Source organism: Pristiophorus japonicus, chromosome 12 (genome assembly GCF_044704955.1).
Source record: "Pristiophorus japonicus isolate sPriJap1 chromosome 12, sPriJap1.hap1, whole genome shotgun sequence".
In the NCBI taxonomy this organism is placed as follows: domain Eukaryota; kingdom Metazoa; phylum Chordata; class Chondrichthyes; family Pristiophoridae; genus Pristiophorus; species Pristiophorus japonicus.
This window is the reverse complement of record NC_091988.1, coordinates 25,508,389-25,525,403: the sequence shown is the minus strand read 5'-3', so window position 1 is coordinate 25,525,403 and position 17,015 is coordinate 25,508,389. Positions and strand designations below refer to the sequence as shown.

General features: G+C 42.2%; 1 protein-coding gene across 1 annotated transcript in view; it reads left to right on the top strand.

The window, feature by feature from the left end:
• Positions 1-17,015, top strand: part of LOC139276752 (receptor-type tyrosine-protein phosphatase gamma-like) — an 824,375-nt gene that overhangs the window by 776,324 nt on the left and 31,036 nt on the right. Inside the window, exons 21-24 of the mRNA XM_070894762.1 lie at positions 416-551; positions 3,508-3,654; positions 12,548-12,641; positions 13,103-13,179. Coding sequence (XP_070750863.1) covers positions 416-551; positions 3,508-3,654; positions 12,548-12,641; positions 13,103-13,179 — 454 coding nt within the window. The remainder of the gene's footprint in view (positions 1-415; positions 552-3,507; positions 3,655-12,547; positions 12,642-13,102; positions 13,180-17,015) is intronic.

The window sequence follows — 17,015 nt, the reverse complement described above, 5'->3', positions numbered from 1 at the left end:
GAGGCCCATTCACAGGACCTGCATGACACGGGATAAGTGGAAGAGGAGAAAAATGGGAAAAAAAATGAAGTGTGGCATATCCTGGGAGAAATAACTGTTAAGTAACTTGGTCACACAGCTGTGTGTAATTATTTCTGACTTACCATGATAACTTCCGAAGCCAAGATAGCTTTTGTCAATAATTACATTAACGTTTTCAATTAAACATCATACATTGAACCACTTATTAATGAATTTTAAAAACATTTATTATTTAGTGAAGTGTTTCTGTAGAATTACCAAAAATCCTTTAAGTGGACATGCATAGTAATTTAATCAACACAGTTGACATTTGATCTTGTAGATAGATTATATTTTTCAATGGTTCTTGCTGGGCTCGTTTATAGTTTCCTTGTTCTTTTCACCCTCTATTTAGTGCTGGTGTTGGCAGAACTGGAACATACATTGTGCTTGACAGCATGCTGAAACAGATAAAAGACAAAAGCACAGTTAATGTACTAGGTTTTCTCAAACACATCAGGACTCAGAGGAACTATCTCGTCCAGACAGAGGTAAATACCAAATATAAGTGACACCGAGTACATGGTGATTCCAGGTTAAAATTGGGCAGAGTTACCAAGATAACTCTTGGCACAGTTTGTAAGTAATGGTTTGCACCTTCAGGACCAGTTTCAAAAACAGTCCTTATATTTAGACTTGAGGCTTGATATGTGGCTGATATTTTTCGCAGAATACTAAATTCTCTTTTTGTGTGGGTGGTGAGAGAAATTGTTTATAATTGGCTTATAATGCATACTGACAAGTGTACTGGTGTCATTCCACAAAGGATGACACCCCTAATTCCAAAACTCAAAATAGATGGAACACATCAGATATAGATAGGTTAATGGTTGTGATAAAAGTAAGTCATTTTTCTATGCTACTGGCTTTTGTGTTTTTGTGACAGTGCATATGGGATTAAAAACTAGAACCAGTCAAAGAAAGTGGGACAACCTGTCTTGTTGCATAAGTTCCAGAATATAGATGTTTTCCCCCTTATGCCTCTGTGAATGACCCTGGAACATTTTTCGATGTTAAATGCACGATATAACTACAAGTTGTTGTGCCGGCTTTATCAGGTATCTATGGGAGGGGCAAGTCATTCAACTCAAATACAAGCTTCATGCGGGTTTTATTTGCATAGTTTTTTAGAAGCTGTTTTTGACTTTAAGGGGTGCATTAAATTTACATTGTCCTCAATTCCTCCGTTTGTCTTGTTCCAACTGAGTTGTCCACCTGAAGCTACCCAAGTGATTCTGTGGACACACTGCCTCCTGTAGGTTCAAATTTATGGACCTTGTGCCTTAACCAGTGCATTTTAACAAGACACATATTACATGTTAGAAATGTTTTAATTCTTGAGGTGAATTCAAGGTTGATAAATTGCTTGTAAATTTCAGTCTCTGGTACAGTACCCAGGATGAAATCCATGGCTTTTATTAAAAAGATTGTTTTGAATCTGTAACAGAGTCTAATGGATGCATCACTCCCCCCCGTCCCGTTCCCCCTGTTTCCTCCCCCGTCCCCCGTCCCCTCACACACACACTGGCAGACCTCCTTTGGCATTGCTGAGGGTTGTCAATTGGATATGCCGTTTTATAAGGATAGGAATGCTGCATGATTTAATGCATAATGTATTATTGTTCTACGGCAGTGATCCTTCAAGGCAGCAATTCGAATTGTGTTAAGTAAACCCTATGCTCAGCCTAGTCAGAGTTGAATTGCTGTTTGGGAAAGGAACTTTGGAGATTGGAATGTGCTCATCATTTCCAGATTGGAAGTTAGAACTGCCCAGGTCACAAGCAACAAACATTTTAAGACTATTTTGCATATGTAACCAAGTCTGACATTAGGAAGGAGATCTGCACGCACGAAGTGGCAAGTAACATTCACACCACTCAAGTGCCAGGAAATGAATATCTCCAACAAGTGAGAGTCTAACCACCGTCCCATGATATTCAACAGCATTGCCGAATCCCCCACCATCAACATCCTGGGGGTCACCATTGACAGGAAACTTAACTGGACCAGCCACATGAATACTGTGGCTACAAGGGCAGATCAGAGGCTGGGTATTCTGCGGCGAGTGTCTCACCTCCTGACTCCCCAAAGCCTTTCCACCATCTACAATGCACAAGTCAGAAGTGTGATGGAATTCTCTCCACTTACCTGGATGAGTGCAACTCCAATAACACTCAAGAAGCTTGACACCATCCAGGATAAAGCAACCCACGTGATTGGCACCCCATCCACCACCTTAAACATCCACTCCCTCCACCACCGGCGCACCGTGGCTGCAGTGTGTACCATCTACAAGATGCACTGCAGCAACTTGCCAAGGCTTCTTCGACAGCACCTCCCAAACCCGTGACCAGTACCACTGAGAAGGACAAGAGAACACCACCACCTCCAAGTTCCCCTCCAAGTCACACACTATCCCGACTTGGAAGTATTATTGCCGTTCCTTCATCGTCGCTGGGTCAAAATCCTAGAACTTCCTCTCTAACAGCACTGTGGGAGTACCTTCATCCCAAGGACTGCAGCGGTTCAAGAAGGCGGCTCACATCACCTGCTCAAGGGCAATTAGGGATGGCCAGTAAATGCTGGCTTTGCCAGTGACGCCCACATCCCATGTACGAAGAAAAAAAACTAAACACGTGCAGAAATAATCTCTCATGGTGCTGCTCAAGGTAAGTTCATGGTTTCACTGTTGGAGCAGTGATTGGATGTGCTCATTAGTGGAAACAAGTTTTGAGGGACTGAAGTAAATATTTTTCCATTGGTTCCTGGAAACTAAATAGAGATAGAGATTGGTATGCATTGTGCATGTTTTACGCCCGAATAACGGGTACAAAGTAAACCAATTTAGCAGTGGGATGGTCTGTGATAACCTGCACAGGCCTTGGTCCCACTGCTAAATTCCCAGGTTCTAGGTCCCTTGAATATGTAAATAAGCAGCCTAATGCCTGTTGAGGACCACTTTTAGAAATATGTCAGCGATGGGCGAGGCGGATCTACAGTGGCTGCCAACCAAAGGTTGGTGTGAATAAAGTGTTTATTTTAAAAAAAACATTCCTGTGGAGTGAGAAGAGCACTCCCTGACCCCAGAGGAGTCACACTCGCCCTCCCCACCCTCATGGCCAGCACCAACCCTCCTCCCAAAACTTACCTCAGGGCCGCAGCCAGCAAGGCAGGCAGCCTGAAATTGAAGTCTTCACTCGGGAAGCCTGCCTGTGGAGACATGAACTGCACCGGCAGTTCGTGCCGAATATGTTGATGTGTCCCAAGGATCAACCTCAATGAGGAAAATGGATCCAGATGAATTTCTACCCCATAATTTTATTTTTTACCCATTGCAGGTAGATAAATAATTACATTTGTTTCCCTCATGTGCATGTAACGGTTGCAGTAACATAAATAAACCATTCAATGCGTATCACACGATATGTTGTGTTCTTTGCCTTTAAGGAACAGTACATTTTTATCCATGAAGCCTTGCGGGAAGCAATACATGGGAAGGAGACAGAAGTACCTGCCACTCAGCTACACAGTTACGTCAACAGCATTTTAATTCCGGGTATATCTGGGAAGATGAGGCTCGAGAAACAGTTTAAGGTCAGTTACTGCAACTAGAATCTCTGGTCCATTTTATGTTCTGTGGCAGACTGCATGGGCCGAAATTGCCCCTCCATCCCACTTGGGGCGCACAATTTGAATTAAATGAATATTTAGCGTGCGGTGAGATGGGCCACTAAATGTCGCTCAATTGGGGTCTTTGACTGAAAAAAATGTGCGGGGCGGTATCAGAGGCGTGATACGCCTGCGAAGGGCGGTGGCGCGCCGTTAGCGAGGTTGATGGCATCACAATGTCCCTCCCCTTTTAACGGGGTGGGGCCCTGCAAACTCTGCAGCCACCTTCCTGGTGCCCACTGGGCCACCAGAGAGGGTTTCAGTCAGGCCAGCGCAGGTGCCGGGCTGCATGTTGGGGCGACAAAAAAAAAGATGGTAGCCGTGTTGCAAGGTCCTCCCCTTTAAGGGTGGCCGGGGCGCCCCAGGCACGACAGCTTCGCGATCCGTGAAGCTGCTGTTGGCATCGCCCCACGCCAGTCTCGCGCCCGCGGGGCAATTTCCCTCGTGGGGGCGCAAAGTGATCGGCGTGGGGCGATAAGGAGTTGGCGCGCATGGCGATTGCACCCCCACCCAGGGTGAAAAGTAAGGGGCGCAGCACAAATAGTTTTCGCCCAGGGGCAATTCCGGGCGAGTTGCTTCCGCCGCCTGCCCCCAGGTGATTAAATCATTAGCGCCCATAAAAAGGGGCATTTCGGCCCCCATGTGTTTCCTGAAATATGGGTTGTTTTTCTCCTTTTTCTATCCTCTCAGCTATTTCCCATGAATAACTGAATACATCATGGTCCGAACTGAACCATGCAAATGATATTTATTTTTAGTCTTAATGAATATTTATTGAAATTGAAACTAATTTAAAAATTAGCAGATTTTCTAACGTAATTCCCCAACGTGGGTATAAATGAATTAATATGAAGCGTATTAGATCTGGAGTGATTTAAAGATGAGGTAAAGGTAATGCCAAGCGTGTATCTTGTCAGTTGAAACTATTTTTCAGAAATTCTGGGCACCGCATTTTAGGAAAGATGTTAGAGATGTTAGAAGACCTTCGAGAGGGCGCAGAAAGGAATTACGAAAATTATTCCAGGGATGAGGGACTTCAGTTACGTGGATAGACTGGAGAAGCTGGGGTTGTTCTCCTTAGAGCAGAGAAGGTTGAGAGGAGATTTGATAGAGGTAGAAACATAGAAACATAGAAAATAGGTGCAGGAGTAGGCCATTCGGTCCTTCGAGCCTGCACCACCATTCAATATGATCATGGCTGATCATGCAACTTTAGTACCCCATTCCTGCTTTCTCTCCAGACCCCTTGATCCCTTTAGTCGTAAGGGGCAATTTCAAAATCACGAGGGGTCTAGACAGAGTAGAGAGAAACTGTTCCCATTGGCGGAAGGGTCGCGAACCAGAGAACACAGATTTAAGTGACTGGAAAAAGAATGAAAGACGACATGAGGAAAAACATTTTTGTGCAGCAAGTGGTTAGGATCTGGAATGCTCTGCCTGAAAGGGTGGTGGAGGCATATTCAATCGTGACTTTCAAAAGGGAATTGGATAAGTACCTGAAGGAAAAAAAATTGCAGGCTACGGGGAAAGGGCGAGGGAATGTGACTAGCTGAAGTTCTCTTGCAGAGAGCCGGCACGGGTTCGACGGGCCGAATGGCCTCCTTCTATGCTGTAACCATTCTGCGATTCTATCATTTCATACAGTTTAGGATGAAGAAATAAACTTTTGATGGTACCAAATGTCATAAAAACATTGTTGTAAAGTTAGTGAGGGAAAGCTTTTATTAGATCATTTCTAAACTTGCTATTTTTTGTGTGTGTATATATATATTTCTGAAATTATAAATAATAATTAGAGATTTATTGATGGTATTTTCTCCCTTCCCTTTTCTGGGTGTCGCAGTACCATACATAATGCTAGGCTCTGTCAGTACCCACTGGGAGCTGAGTGAAGAATGTCTCCTACAATCTGGGCAGTGCCTGGTCTTCACTGATACCTCCCACAGATACACGGCTAAGGTTGAGGGCTTTTTTTTTTGAAGATTGCAGACAAAAGCCTGCGTCTTACCACTCTGGTGCAGCATGTTGGTATTGCACGTGTTACAGCTTCATTAGATAGTATCTGCTTGTAGTGAACTTTTTAAAAAAAAACTGAACCAACAAAGACATATTTGATCATTTGGCAGTCCTCTGTGTTGGTGATGGTGACAGTATTTACTCTTACTCATTCAGTTTTAAAGTGAACAATAGATAGAATAACTGTTGGTTTTAAATCCCTCCTGATTTAAGACCAAAGTGCTCTCTATGTGTGCGCAAAGCAGACTCTAAAATGGATTGGCAATCGGATTACCACTTTGCTGATCCATAATGGGAAGATTTCATTTTTGTTGAATTTTCTAGTAAATTTTATTTCACGCCGATGGTTCTGACCTTACTTTAGAAAATCCATTATGTGTTCAGATCAATCTCAAACTCATTCAGCATTCTGAGTAGTGTGAGCATTAAGAGCAGATTAGATTTTGCACCTTGACAATGGCTCAGACTAATAAATAATTTCTTGGGATGCATTATTTAGAAGTTTATTTAAGAAAAAACACAGTTGTGCTTACATCATATGTTTAGAAAATGAAAAGTACAAACCAGTATTTCTTCTTGACCCAAGGTCACAATATTTATGCATCACTCAGTCTTGTGTTGCTTGAGTCAACAGAAGGAAGAATCTGTACCGCTTCCTATTGTACTTTTTAGAAGCAATCTGCAAAATTGAGTCTTATCAGCCATAATATTTGATGACCAACACTTCATTAAACTACTAGGCATATACAATACCTTGCAATGTTCTTGCATACCCAAGCTAATATAATTCAGTTCTCTTGTATCAGATTCTACAACAAGTTCAAACAACTGGCAGTTCAATGTTATAGCAGGACTGTGCCCACACTAATACAAAATGTGTATTATTCATGCTGTATGTTTAACAGCGCTCATCATTTCTCAACTCACAGCTAATCAAAGAACAATTTATGTCAAAAAAGTAAGTAATGGATCTAGTGTATTTTGATTTGTCATGTTTGGTATTTATCAAACTTCTTCTCAAAAATATTGTACTGCTCTCCTGTAATTCACCATGCTGTGCATTCTAAATCTCACCTGGGTAATTTTGAGAGGTGGGAATGAAGACAATTAGTATTTGTGGCATTGCATTTCCCATATAATAGCTAGAAATAAATTTTTGAAATGATAGCTCTGCCCCAGCCCCCAGCTCCTTGGCAAAGCAACCTTGACAGAAATGTTGAAACGTGTGGCTTGCCTGCCTTTGCAGATTTTCCTCTTTGTTGTACCTCGGAAATTCTCAGTTCTAAGGCGCAATGAAAAAGAAATGGGGAGGGACGCTTGTTGAATTCAGTCTCGACCCCCTCGGCTCTGCCCCAACATTACTCAGCATTACCAACCCTGCAGCTGCAGTAGATGTAGGCCCAGTGTGCCCGAATGGAGGGGCGCTTCAACAAACCTGGTACTGGGGCTTGCACCAGAGCTCTCTGCTCCCCCCCCCCCACAGGGTCACCAAGGGTCCTGTGGCCACCTGAAGGAAAGCAGACAAGGATGAGCTTCAGGCCTCAGGACTTTTTGATCGCTAATCTCCACCAGTCAGCAGGCTTAAAATTGTGGAGGATGATAAAAATGTTCATTTGTTTTCCCCCCACCACCACAGCCCCCCCCCAAACACACACACACACACACACACACACACACTTTTTGGATAGGTTTCAAGTAAAATAAAATTCCTAACTGGCAAGCACAAGTATGTTTCAGAATGCTGAATTATTTATCAATGGCTGTGCCCTAATTCTGCTATTTCTGACAATGTATAGAGAACATTTACTGATGTCCTGTTAAATAAGAATAAAGATGTCACAAGAGTAACCTCTAATGTGTATTATGCATTTGGACCAATGGAAAGCCTCTCCATTATACATTCTAAAGATATCTCCACCTGGTGACTGATTTTTTGATACAATTTACTGAGCAGAAATTCTGCTTTATTTATTACCATTATTACTTTTAATGCTTAAAAATGATGGAGGTCTGCACAGGAAACTGATAATTAAAATACATTTATATTAACAATATAAATATTAAAATACATTTATATTCAAATGCATGTATATTAACAATGGAATCATGCTGTGTTCTGTTGAAAAGATTTGTAACCTATTTAACATAAAACATATTTTCTTTGAATCCATCTCAAATTATGGAATGTGTAGTGAACCAGGTTGGATCTGAACAGAAGTGACCTTAGTATATTTAGTCAATTAATACTGGAATGAGCATCAAAGCCCAGTGCATTGGATTTGGCACAATGACGATGTGCTCAAACTGAAAGTTTGGGATAAGTGCAAATTCAAGCCAGTGTAAGTTTAGTTGATGTTGGCCAGGTTTTGTTTGAGCTGATGTGAAATGAATGATTTCTCCATTCTACAGAAAAGAAGCAAACCCCAATCGACACAATTCTCACAGCTGACTGCAGTTGAAGTGATCTGACAGCCTCTTTAATAGGCTGGAAAGTCACATCAGGTCAAACTGACCTCAGGATATGGGGTAGGAAATTTAGGACTGAGATGAGGAGAAATGTTTTCACTCGGAGGGTGGTGAACCTGTGGAATTCTCTACCACAGAAGGCTGTGGAGGCCAAGTCACTGAATATATTTAAGAGGGAGATAGATCGATTTCTAGAAACAAAAGGCATCAAGGGGTATGGGGGAAAAGCGAGAATATGGTGTTGAGATAGAGGATCAGCTATGATCATATTGAATGGCAGTGCAGGGTCGAATGGCCTATTACTGCTCCTATTTTCTATGTTTCTATGACCTGAATAGCCAACCCAGTTATTTCAGTCCTGTCATGTGTAGGAATGTACAAGAAACCCCTAAAAGTTGCTGTTAGTTTGGATGAGGGATCATGAGTTGCAGCTGATTTGAATTGAATGCAGCTGTAAAGCTGATGTTTTCCCCTCTCTTTTTTTCATCCTCTCGGCATAGCTGCTCAGTCCTGTGTACCCTTCTCCTGCTCGAAGGGTGGGAAAATGGGTGTTACATTCAGTTACTTTTTTTGTATGTTCATTACATAATAGGGGTAGGTGTGACGAGGACAGATGTCTCCCAAAATTGAATCTGATGGTTCCTGGCAACATAATTTGGAGGAATTGTACCTGGGGTCTCATCAGGCATGTTACAGATTTTACAAAGCTTAATGTGTACTCCAGCATTCTTGGTTTAACACATGATAGGTGGACCAATATTTCAGCTTCTGTATATGGTGTAAACTTTTGAATTGAAACAGATTGCTGAACATCAGCTAACATATTGTAATATTTTGGCACAATCAGCCAATCCTGCAGGTGGCCAGCCACATCTATTTGATGTTGAGGAAGGTGGGATCAAGCTTGTAGTTGCCCTCCCTCATCAAGTTTGCTGCCCTGTATGGCTTTAGGTTTTACCTACCAACCACACAAAATGGGTTCCCTCTACAGTATCCCAAACAGAGCTATAGGCCTGGATATTGCAGTCAGCGTGAATTGACAGCCCTCGCCGCTGACCTTGAAGGAAGCTGCCCACAAAGATCAAGCAATCTCTGTGGCGTGGATTTCCCCTTTCCTGACGTTAATTTCATTCTGACATTCTGGTATGCGGATTTCTGGCATTCAGCGACAGTGATATCATCAAGCAGGCTAAGCAACCAATCATATTGAAGAATTCTTACAGACAACAAGCCAGGATGTAAAAAGCACTGATTATCTTTCACATTTTAACCATTTTATAGAGAGCAAAATAAAGATTTAATCCCAAAACACATGGGATTAAGGTGGAAACTGAAATATCATAAACAAACTTTAAAAAAAATAATCATTTTTATTACTTTAAAAATCTATGGGAATTTCTATAATCATGGAGAAATTTGACATTCCACAATTATAAAATTTGTTTTTCAGGGCCAGAGAGGTTGTTCAACAGTAATTATGACTTAGTACACCGTTTAAAAACCCAGTTATACCTCATTCAACAAGGCTTAACTTTTTCAGGGGGTTTTACAGTGGGTATAGAGGGTAAAAAGTGGAGGTTCACGTCAATTCAAGTGATTTGTAAGATTTCCATTTGTGAGGACTTCAACAGCGCACCCTGTGAAGCAGTGGGGAATCACTGACAGCATCTTCCAGATTTCCACGTTTAATTGCTCATGTGCGGATGCCAAATCTTGCTGTCAGTTTCACAGAGCAATGGTGGCAAGCACTGACAGTTTCACCGTCATTACAACTGCAAATTCCAGGCCATAGACTCGCTATTGAACAGTTCTATTGAGGGCTGAAGATGAACACTGAGAATTCATGCCAGTAATCACATGGGTGAGCATATAATTTCCAGCTATATTATAGACGGCTTGTGATTGCATACTACTCAACATTCTTCGCCACCCAGAGGACTTGATGTCTTCTTCACAGTGTTGTCAGAACCTCCTTTTCAACTAACTGGTGGATTCTTCACAAATATTTGACGAGTCAGTTTTCTATTTATTTACAAATGGGCAATGTAAATCATGTTCAAATACAAGATCCCATCATTTGTGCATGATGGCACCATGGTGGTGATGATACATGGTTGTCATTCACTTGGATGTGCCAACACTGATTGACAGAAACAGTTGAAGTCGATGACTAAGAAAAATATGTTGATTTTCAGATCAACATATACCCCTGTGCCTTTGTCATTGCAACTTTCCTGGGATCGAGGGAATTAACCTTGTGCCTAATCTTGATTTTGCTAAATGGTGATGTAATTTTGAACTTGGATGGCAACTGAGTTTTCGGCAAACGTACTGATCAGCAAATCTGCTTTGCCTGCTTGAGACCTGCACACATCTGAGGAGGATATTGAGTTGGGTACAATGTTTGGGAAAGATTTGGTCGTCTCAAAACCTGTCTTAAAATCATGGTGTCCGGAGCAGGTCTTGTACTTGAGCCTCTGGTTAGCTGATGGTTTTTTCATATTAGGATTTGGTATGGAAAAGGCTTCCCTGCCCTTTTGATCTGCCCTATTTACTGGGGGATTTCTAGTTTCTGGCTAAATGCTACTGCATTTTTGTCCTTCGAACAGGGCTGCAACCTGATGCTAATATTTAGCTGGTTTGACACGCTATGGTGTTCTTCAGTGTTAAATATGGTCCGCTTGGGCTGAACACAGATTTGACTGCTAAATAGGAAGTCAATCTGAGCAAGCAACACCTTGTTCCAATTGGCCTGGGCATGTAGCCAATTTTTTATGCTTGGTATTCTTTTTGAAAGATACTTTGAGGCAGAGCAATTGGCAGTCAGATGTGCCAACGAATCATCAAAGATAAAACAGCAGTTAATGCTCTATCTGAGCCACTCATGTCCGAGGCTTGGCCCGCAAAATTCTTTGATTTAGCCTACGGGACTCCTGCAGTTTCCCTCCTTCTTTGTGCTTTTGCACAAAGCCAACTTCATCACCTTCAAGCTGCTTAAAATTTTTGGCACACTTGCACGACTTATTGGACACTCATTGCCCATTTTCTGCCTTAAACATAGGCTTTGCATGATAAAATTTCTAGCCCTCTGTCTTTTATCAATACACTTAAAGAAGTGCTGTTTTCACAAGTATTTCATAAACCTGCTTTGTTTATTTACACAATTGAATAGTGTAAATTACGTTGAAGTGCATCACTCCTTCGCTTGTGTCTGCTATCATTATGATAAAAAGGCATGCATAACTGCTCTCATTGTTGAACAAAAGGATGTTTGTCAAATACTCTTTCATGAAGACAGTGCCCCTTTAAAATGTAGCCAGCGTGGTTGTCTTTCCTAAGGGTTAAAAGATAATTGTCATGAATTTCCTCACAGTTTATCGTGGGTTTCTGCTGATCTCCCACCAAAGTTGCGAAGGCCTGAGAATTTCATGGCAATTCTGTTTTTATTACTTCGGAATATTGAACAATTGACTGCAACAGCACTTAAACAATTGTGGGGGAAAGATTGCTTCTGCTTTAAATATTTGTCATTTGGGTTATGTTTCAATACATGACAATATATTTGTGGAATATTGGGCCTGAATTTGCGGTCAGAGGCTTCCCGTGGGCACAAAAAATGTACGAACCGGCCTGATCGTTCGGGATCCACGGCAACTTGCGCTCCTGGGCGCCTCTGGGTACCCGCGGGTAGAAGCCCACGAATCCCAGGGACGCAGGCAGTTTGCAAGGGCCCCTGGGATCACATGGGCTGGCCCAACAAATGAAAGAAGGGAATCCCCATTCGTGCTTCTGGGGATTCTGTATGTACAGAATCTTCATAAGCATGAGTTGGAATACCCAAAAAATACAAGCATACATCAAATAAATTTAAAAAAATTACATATTTAAAATTAATTAAAATGCCACTGAATTAAAAATTTTAACCAAATTTTAATTTTTTGAAAAGTAAAGTTAAATGTTTTAAACGGGCTAAAAATAACCGTACCTTATTGCACAGGTTTTTTAATTTTTAAATGATTGAAAAAAATATATTTTTATGCTCATTTAAACTCTTACGCTGATAACGGCAGGCTTTTAACAGGTATAAGAATTTCACGGTCAATCGCTGGGTAATCCTCCTGCAGATGCCCTTTTCCCGGGGATGCATTGGATATGTCAAGAAAATTCTTGACAGATCTCAAGTTTCGGGTTTTCGTACGTGCCCGTAGGGGCCGCAAATTATGGGCCAATGTGATTTTTTAAACATTTTTAACAATTTTTCCTATTTAAGAAATGTACTATTATAAATATTGATTCTTGACAGAAATTGACATAAACTTCACCTTTTTTTTTACAGTTGGTAACTCAGTGTAATGCAAAATTTATAGAGTGCTTCAGTGCCCAGAAAGAATGCAATAAAGAGAAGAACAGAAACTCCTCAGTTGTGCCATGTAAGTTAACCTCTGTTTTGGGGCTGACGAGAAACTGACATATTTGCAATTCAACTATTTTGTATATTTTAAGATGAATTGTAATTGGCAGTGAGGCTTCACAATTATTGACTGGAAAGTGAAAAGAAAGACATTTGAGATATCTATTTTTTAAGGCATCTTAGACCTATTCTATCATGTCAAATGTACAAGCCTGATTTCTGTGGATTAAGTAGCTGAAAATCTGTCAACTGACATTGTTTTTCCCAAATGCTGCCATATAATCGTTGCAAAAGTCAATTTTGAAATCTGCGTGGTCGTGACAAAAAATCTTCAACATGAAATTCTAGTTTCATTGTACAACAACTTTTATGTATTACTGTGCTTCTTGGGAAGGAGTAGTGTGAGCGTAAGTGGAATGTAGTTATTTTTTAACCAACCTTCTGTCCTGAATTATTTTGTGCTGTTATGCTATCTTTCAGCTGAACGAGCTCGTGTAGGCCTTGCACCATTACCTGGGACAAAAGGAACCGATTATATTAATGCCTCCTACATCATGGTGAGTTATAAGCATGAGGAATAGTATTTCACCATGTTGTTTAATAAACATGGAAGGTTATAACCAAAATATAAGGTTGAAAATAAAACCATCAAATGTGCATAACCTGCTATGATTGTTGTGTCAAACAGCAGAAGCTGTTTGGTTATTCTTTTTAAATAATTTAAACAATGATGGGGAGATATTTTCCACATTATCTACGCTACCTAAAGAGTAAACCACTATGAAAAATTATACATGGTTCATTTTGTTTTTTTAGACAATTTAGATGTTTAATCTGGAATTTTGAACGCCAAAGAAGTTGCTTCTTTCCATTCCTGTCACTTAAAAAGATGGCTGATACAGCGACATTTTGCTCTCATTGATTTTATATATTCACAAAGGGTTTTCCTGGGAATAATTGAGTCTTTTTGCATTTAGGTATTGAATTGAATCAGTGTGTTTTTGTTGTAAATGAAAAAGGACCATGACTTTGTGCAATATGGCTTTGTTGGCATTAAGAATGTGGGAGCACTCTCACCTCTATGAGTCAGAAGGCCAGAGACTTGAGCCAGTAATCTTGGCTGATACTTCAGTACAGTTCTGAGTGAGTGCTGCACTGTAGCAGATGCTGTCTTATGAATAGGATGTTAAACCAAGCCCCCATCTGCTGTGTCAGGTGGATGTAAAAGATCCCCTGGCACTATTGGAAATGGAGTAGGAGAGTTCACCTGGAACCCTGGGCAACATTTTTATTATTTTTCTAAATTTATTATTTATTATTTATTATTAATACTGGCCTTCATTAATGCCCATCCCTAATTGTCTTTGAAACGAAGGTAGGGAGCCGCCTTCTTGAACCACTGCAGTCCATGTAGTGAAAGTATTCCCACAGTGCTGGAGTTCAGATAGGGAGTTCCAGGTTTTGATTCAGCGAAAATGAAGGATCAGCGGGTAATATATTTCCAAGTCAGGATGGTGTGACTTGGAGGGAAACTTGGACGTGATGGTGTTCCCAACCACCTGCTGCCCTTGTCCTTCTAGGTGGTACAGGTTGCGGATTTGGGAGGTGCTGTTGAAGAAGCCTTAGCAAGTTGCTGCAGTGCATCTTGTAGATGGTGCACACTGCAGCCAGGGTGCACAGGTGATGGAGGGAGTGAATGGTTACGGTGACGTATGGGGTACCAATCAAGCGAGCTGCTTTGTCCTGGATAGTGTCGAGCTACTTGAGTGTTGTTGGAACTAAACTCATCCAGGCAAGTGGAGAGTATTCCATCACATTCCTGACTTGTGCCTTGTAGATGGTGGAAAGGCTTTTGGGAGTCAGGAGGTGAGACACTTGCTGCAGAACACCCAGCCTTTGACCTGCTCTTGTGGCTATTTATGTGGCTGGTTCAGTTAAGTTTCTGGTCAATGATGACCCCCTGGATGTTGATGGTGGGGGATTCAACAATGGTAATGACATTGAATAGCAAGAGGAGGTGGTTAGGCGCTCTCTTGTTAGAGATAGTCATTGACTGGCATTTGTGTGACGCGAATGATACTTGCCACTTATCAGCCCAAGTCTGGATGTTGTCCAGGTTTTTCTGCATGCGGGCATAGACTACTTCATTATCTAAGAAATCGCGAATGGAATTGAATCCTGTACAATCATAAGCAAATGTCCCTACTTCTGACCTTATGATGGAGGAAAAGTATTGTTGAAGCAGCTGAAGATGGTTGAGCTTAGGACACTGCTCTGATGAACTCCTAAGGCTGAGATGATTGGCCTCCAACAACTACAACTATCTTCCTTTGTGCTAGGTATGACTCCAGCCAGTGGAGAGGTCTCCCCCTGATTCCCACTGACTTCAATATTATTCGGGCTCCTTGGTGCCACACTCGGTCAGATGCTGCCTTGATGTCAGCGGCAGTCACTCTCACCTCACCCCTGGAGTTCAGCTCTTTTGTCCATGTTTGGACCAAGGCTGTAATGAGGTCCGGAGTCGAGTGGTCCTGGCAGAACCTAAACTGAGTGTTGGTGATATCGGGAACGATAGCACAGAGATAATGTTACTGGACTAGTAATCCAGAGGCCTGGACTAATGATCCAGAGACGTGAGTTGGGGAATTTCCCACGGCAGCCGGGGAATTTAAATTCAGTTAATTCAATAAATCTGGAATAAAAAGCTAGTATCTGTAATGTTGACCATGAAACTTATCGGATTGCCGTAAAAACCCCATCTAGTTTACTAATGTCCTTTAGGAAAGGAAATCTGCTGTCCTGTGGTTGACCCTAAACTGCCCTCTGAAATAGCCCAGCAAGCCATTATGTTGTAGCAAACCACTATGAAAAACAATAAGAAGAATAAAACCGGATGGACCACCTGGCATTGACCTCGGCACCGGCTTCAGACACGACAACGGCACACCCGCCCAGTTGACCTTGCAAAGTCCTCCTCACCAACATCTGGGGACGTGCCAAAATTTTGGAGAGCTGTCCCACAGACTAGTCAAGCAACAGGCAGACACAGTCATACTCACAGAATCATACCTTTCAGCCAATGTCCTAGGCTCCTCCATGACCATCCCTGGGTGTGTCCTGTCCCACCGGCAGGACAGATGGACCCGAGGTGGTGACACAGTGGTATACAGTCGGGAGAGAGTGGTCCTGGGAGTCCTCAACATTGACTGCAGACCCCATGAAGTCTCATGGCTTCAGGTCAAGCATGGGCAAGGAAACCTTCTGCTGATTACCACCTACCACCCTCCCTCAGCTGATGAATCCGTACTCCTCCATGTTGAACACCACTTGGAAGAAGCATTGAGAGTAGCAAGGGCACAGAATGTACTCTGGGTCGGGGACAATGTCCATCGCCAAGACTGGCTCAGTAGCTGAGTTCTGAAGGACATAGCTCCCAGATTGGGCCTGTGGCAGATGACGAGAGAACCAACACGAGGGAAAAACCTACTTGAACTGGTCCTCACCAATCTACCTGTCGCAGATGCATCTGTCCATGACAGCATTGGTAGCAGTGACCGCCACACAGTCATTGTGGAGACGAAGTCCCGTCTTCACACTGAGGACACCCTCCATCGTGTTGTGTGACACTACCACCGTGCTAAATGGGATAGATTCAGAACAGATCTAGCAGCTCAAAACTGGGCATCCAAAAGGTGCTGTGGGCCATCAGCAGCAGCAGAATAATATTCCACCACAATCTGTAACCTTATGGCCTGGCATATCCTTCACCATCAAGCGAGGTGATGAACCCTGGCTCAATGAGGAATGTAGAAGAGCATGCCAGGAGCAGCACCAGGTGCACCTAAAAATAAGGTGCCAAGCTGGGGAAGCTGCAACACAGGACTACGTGCATGCTAAACAGCAGAAGCAGCATGCCATAAACAGAGCTAAGCGATTCCACAATCAATGAATCAGATCAAAGCTCTCTCCTGTCCACAAAAAACATGACAAATCCAATCCGGCCAATTACCACCCCATCAGTCTACTCTCAATCATCAGCAAACTGATAGAAGATGCAGTCGACAGTGCTAACATTCTGAAAAGGACCCGTTTATCCCGACTCTCTGCTTCCTGTCTGCCAACCAGTTCTCTATCCACATCAGTACATTACCCCCAATGCCATGTGCTTTGACTTTGCACACCAATCTCTTGTGCGGGACCTTGTCAAAAGCCTTTTGAAAGTCCAAATACACCACATCCACTGGTTCTCCCTTGTCCACTCTGCTAGTTACATCCTCAAAAAATTCCAGAAGATTCGTCAAGCATGATTTCCCTTTCATAAATCCATGCTGACTTGGACCGATCCTGTCACTGCTTTCCAAATGCACTGCTGTTTCATCCTTAATGATCGATT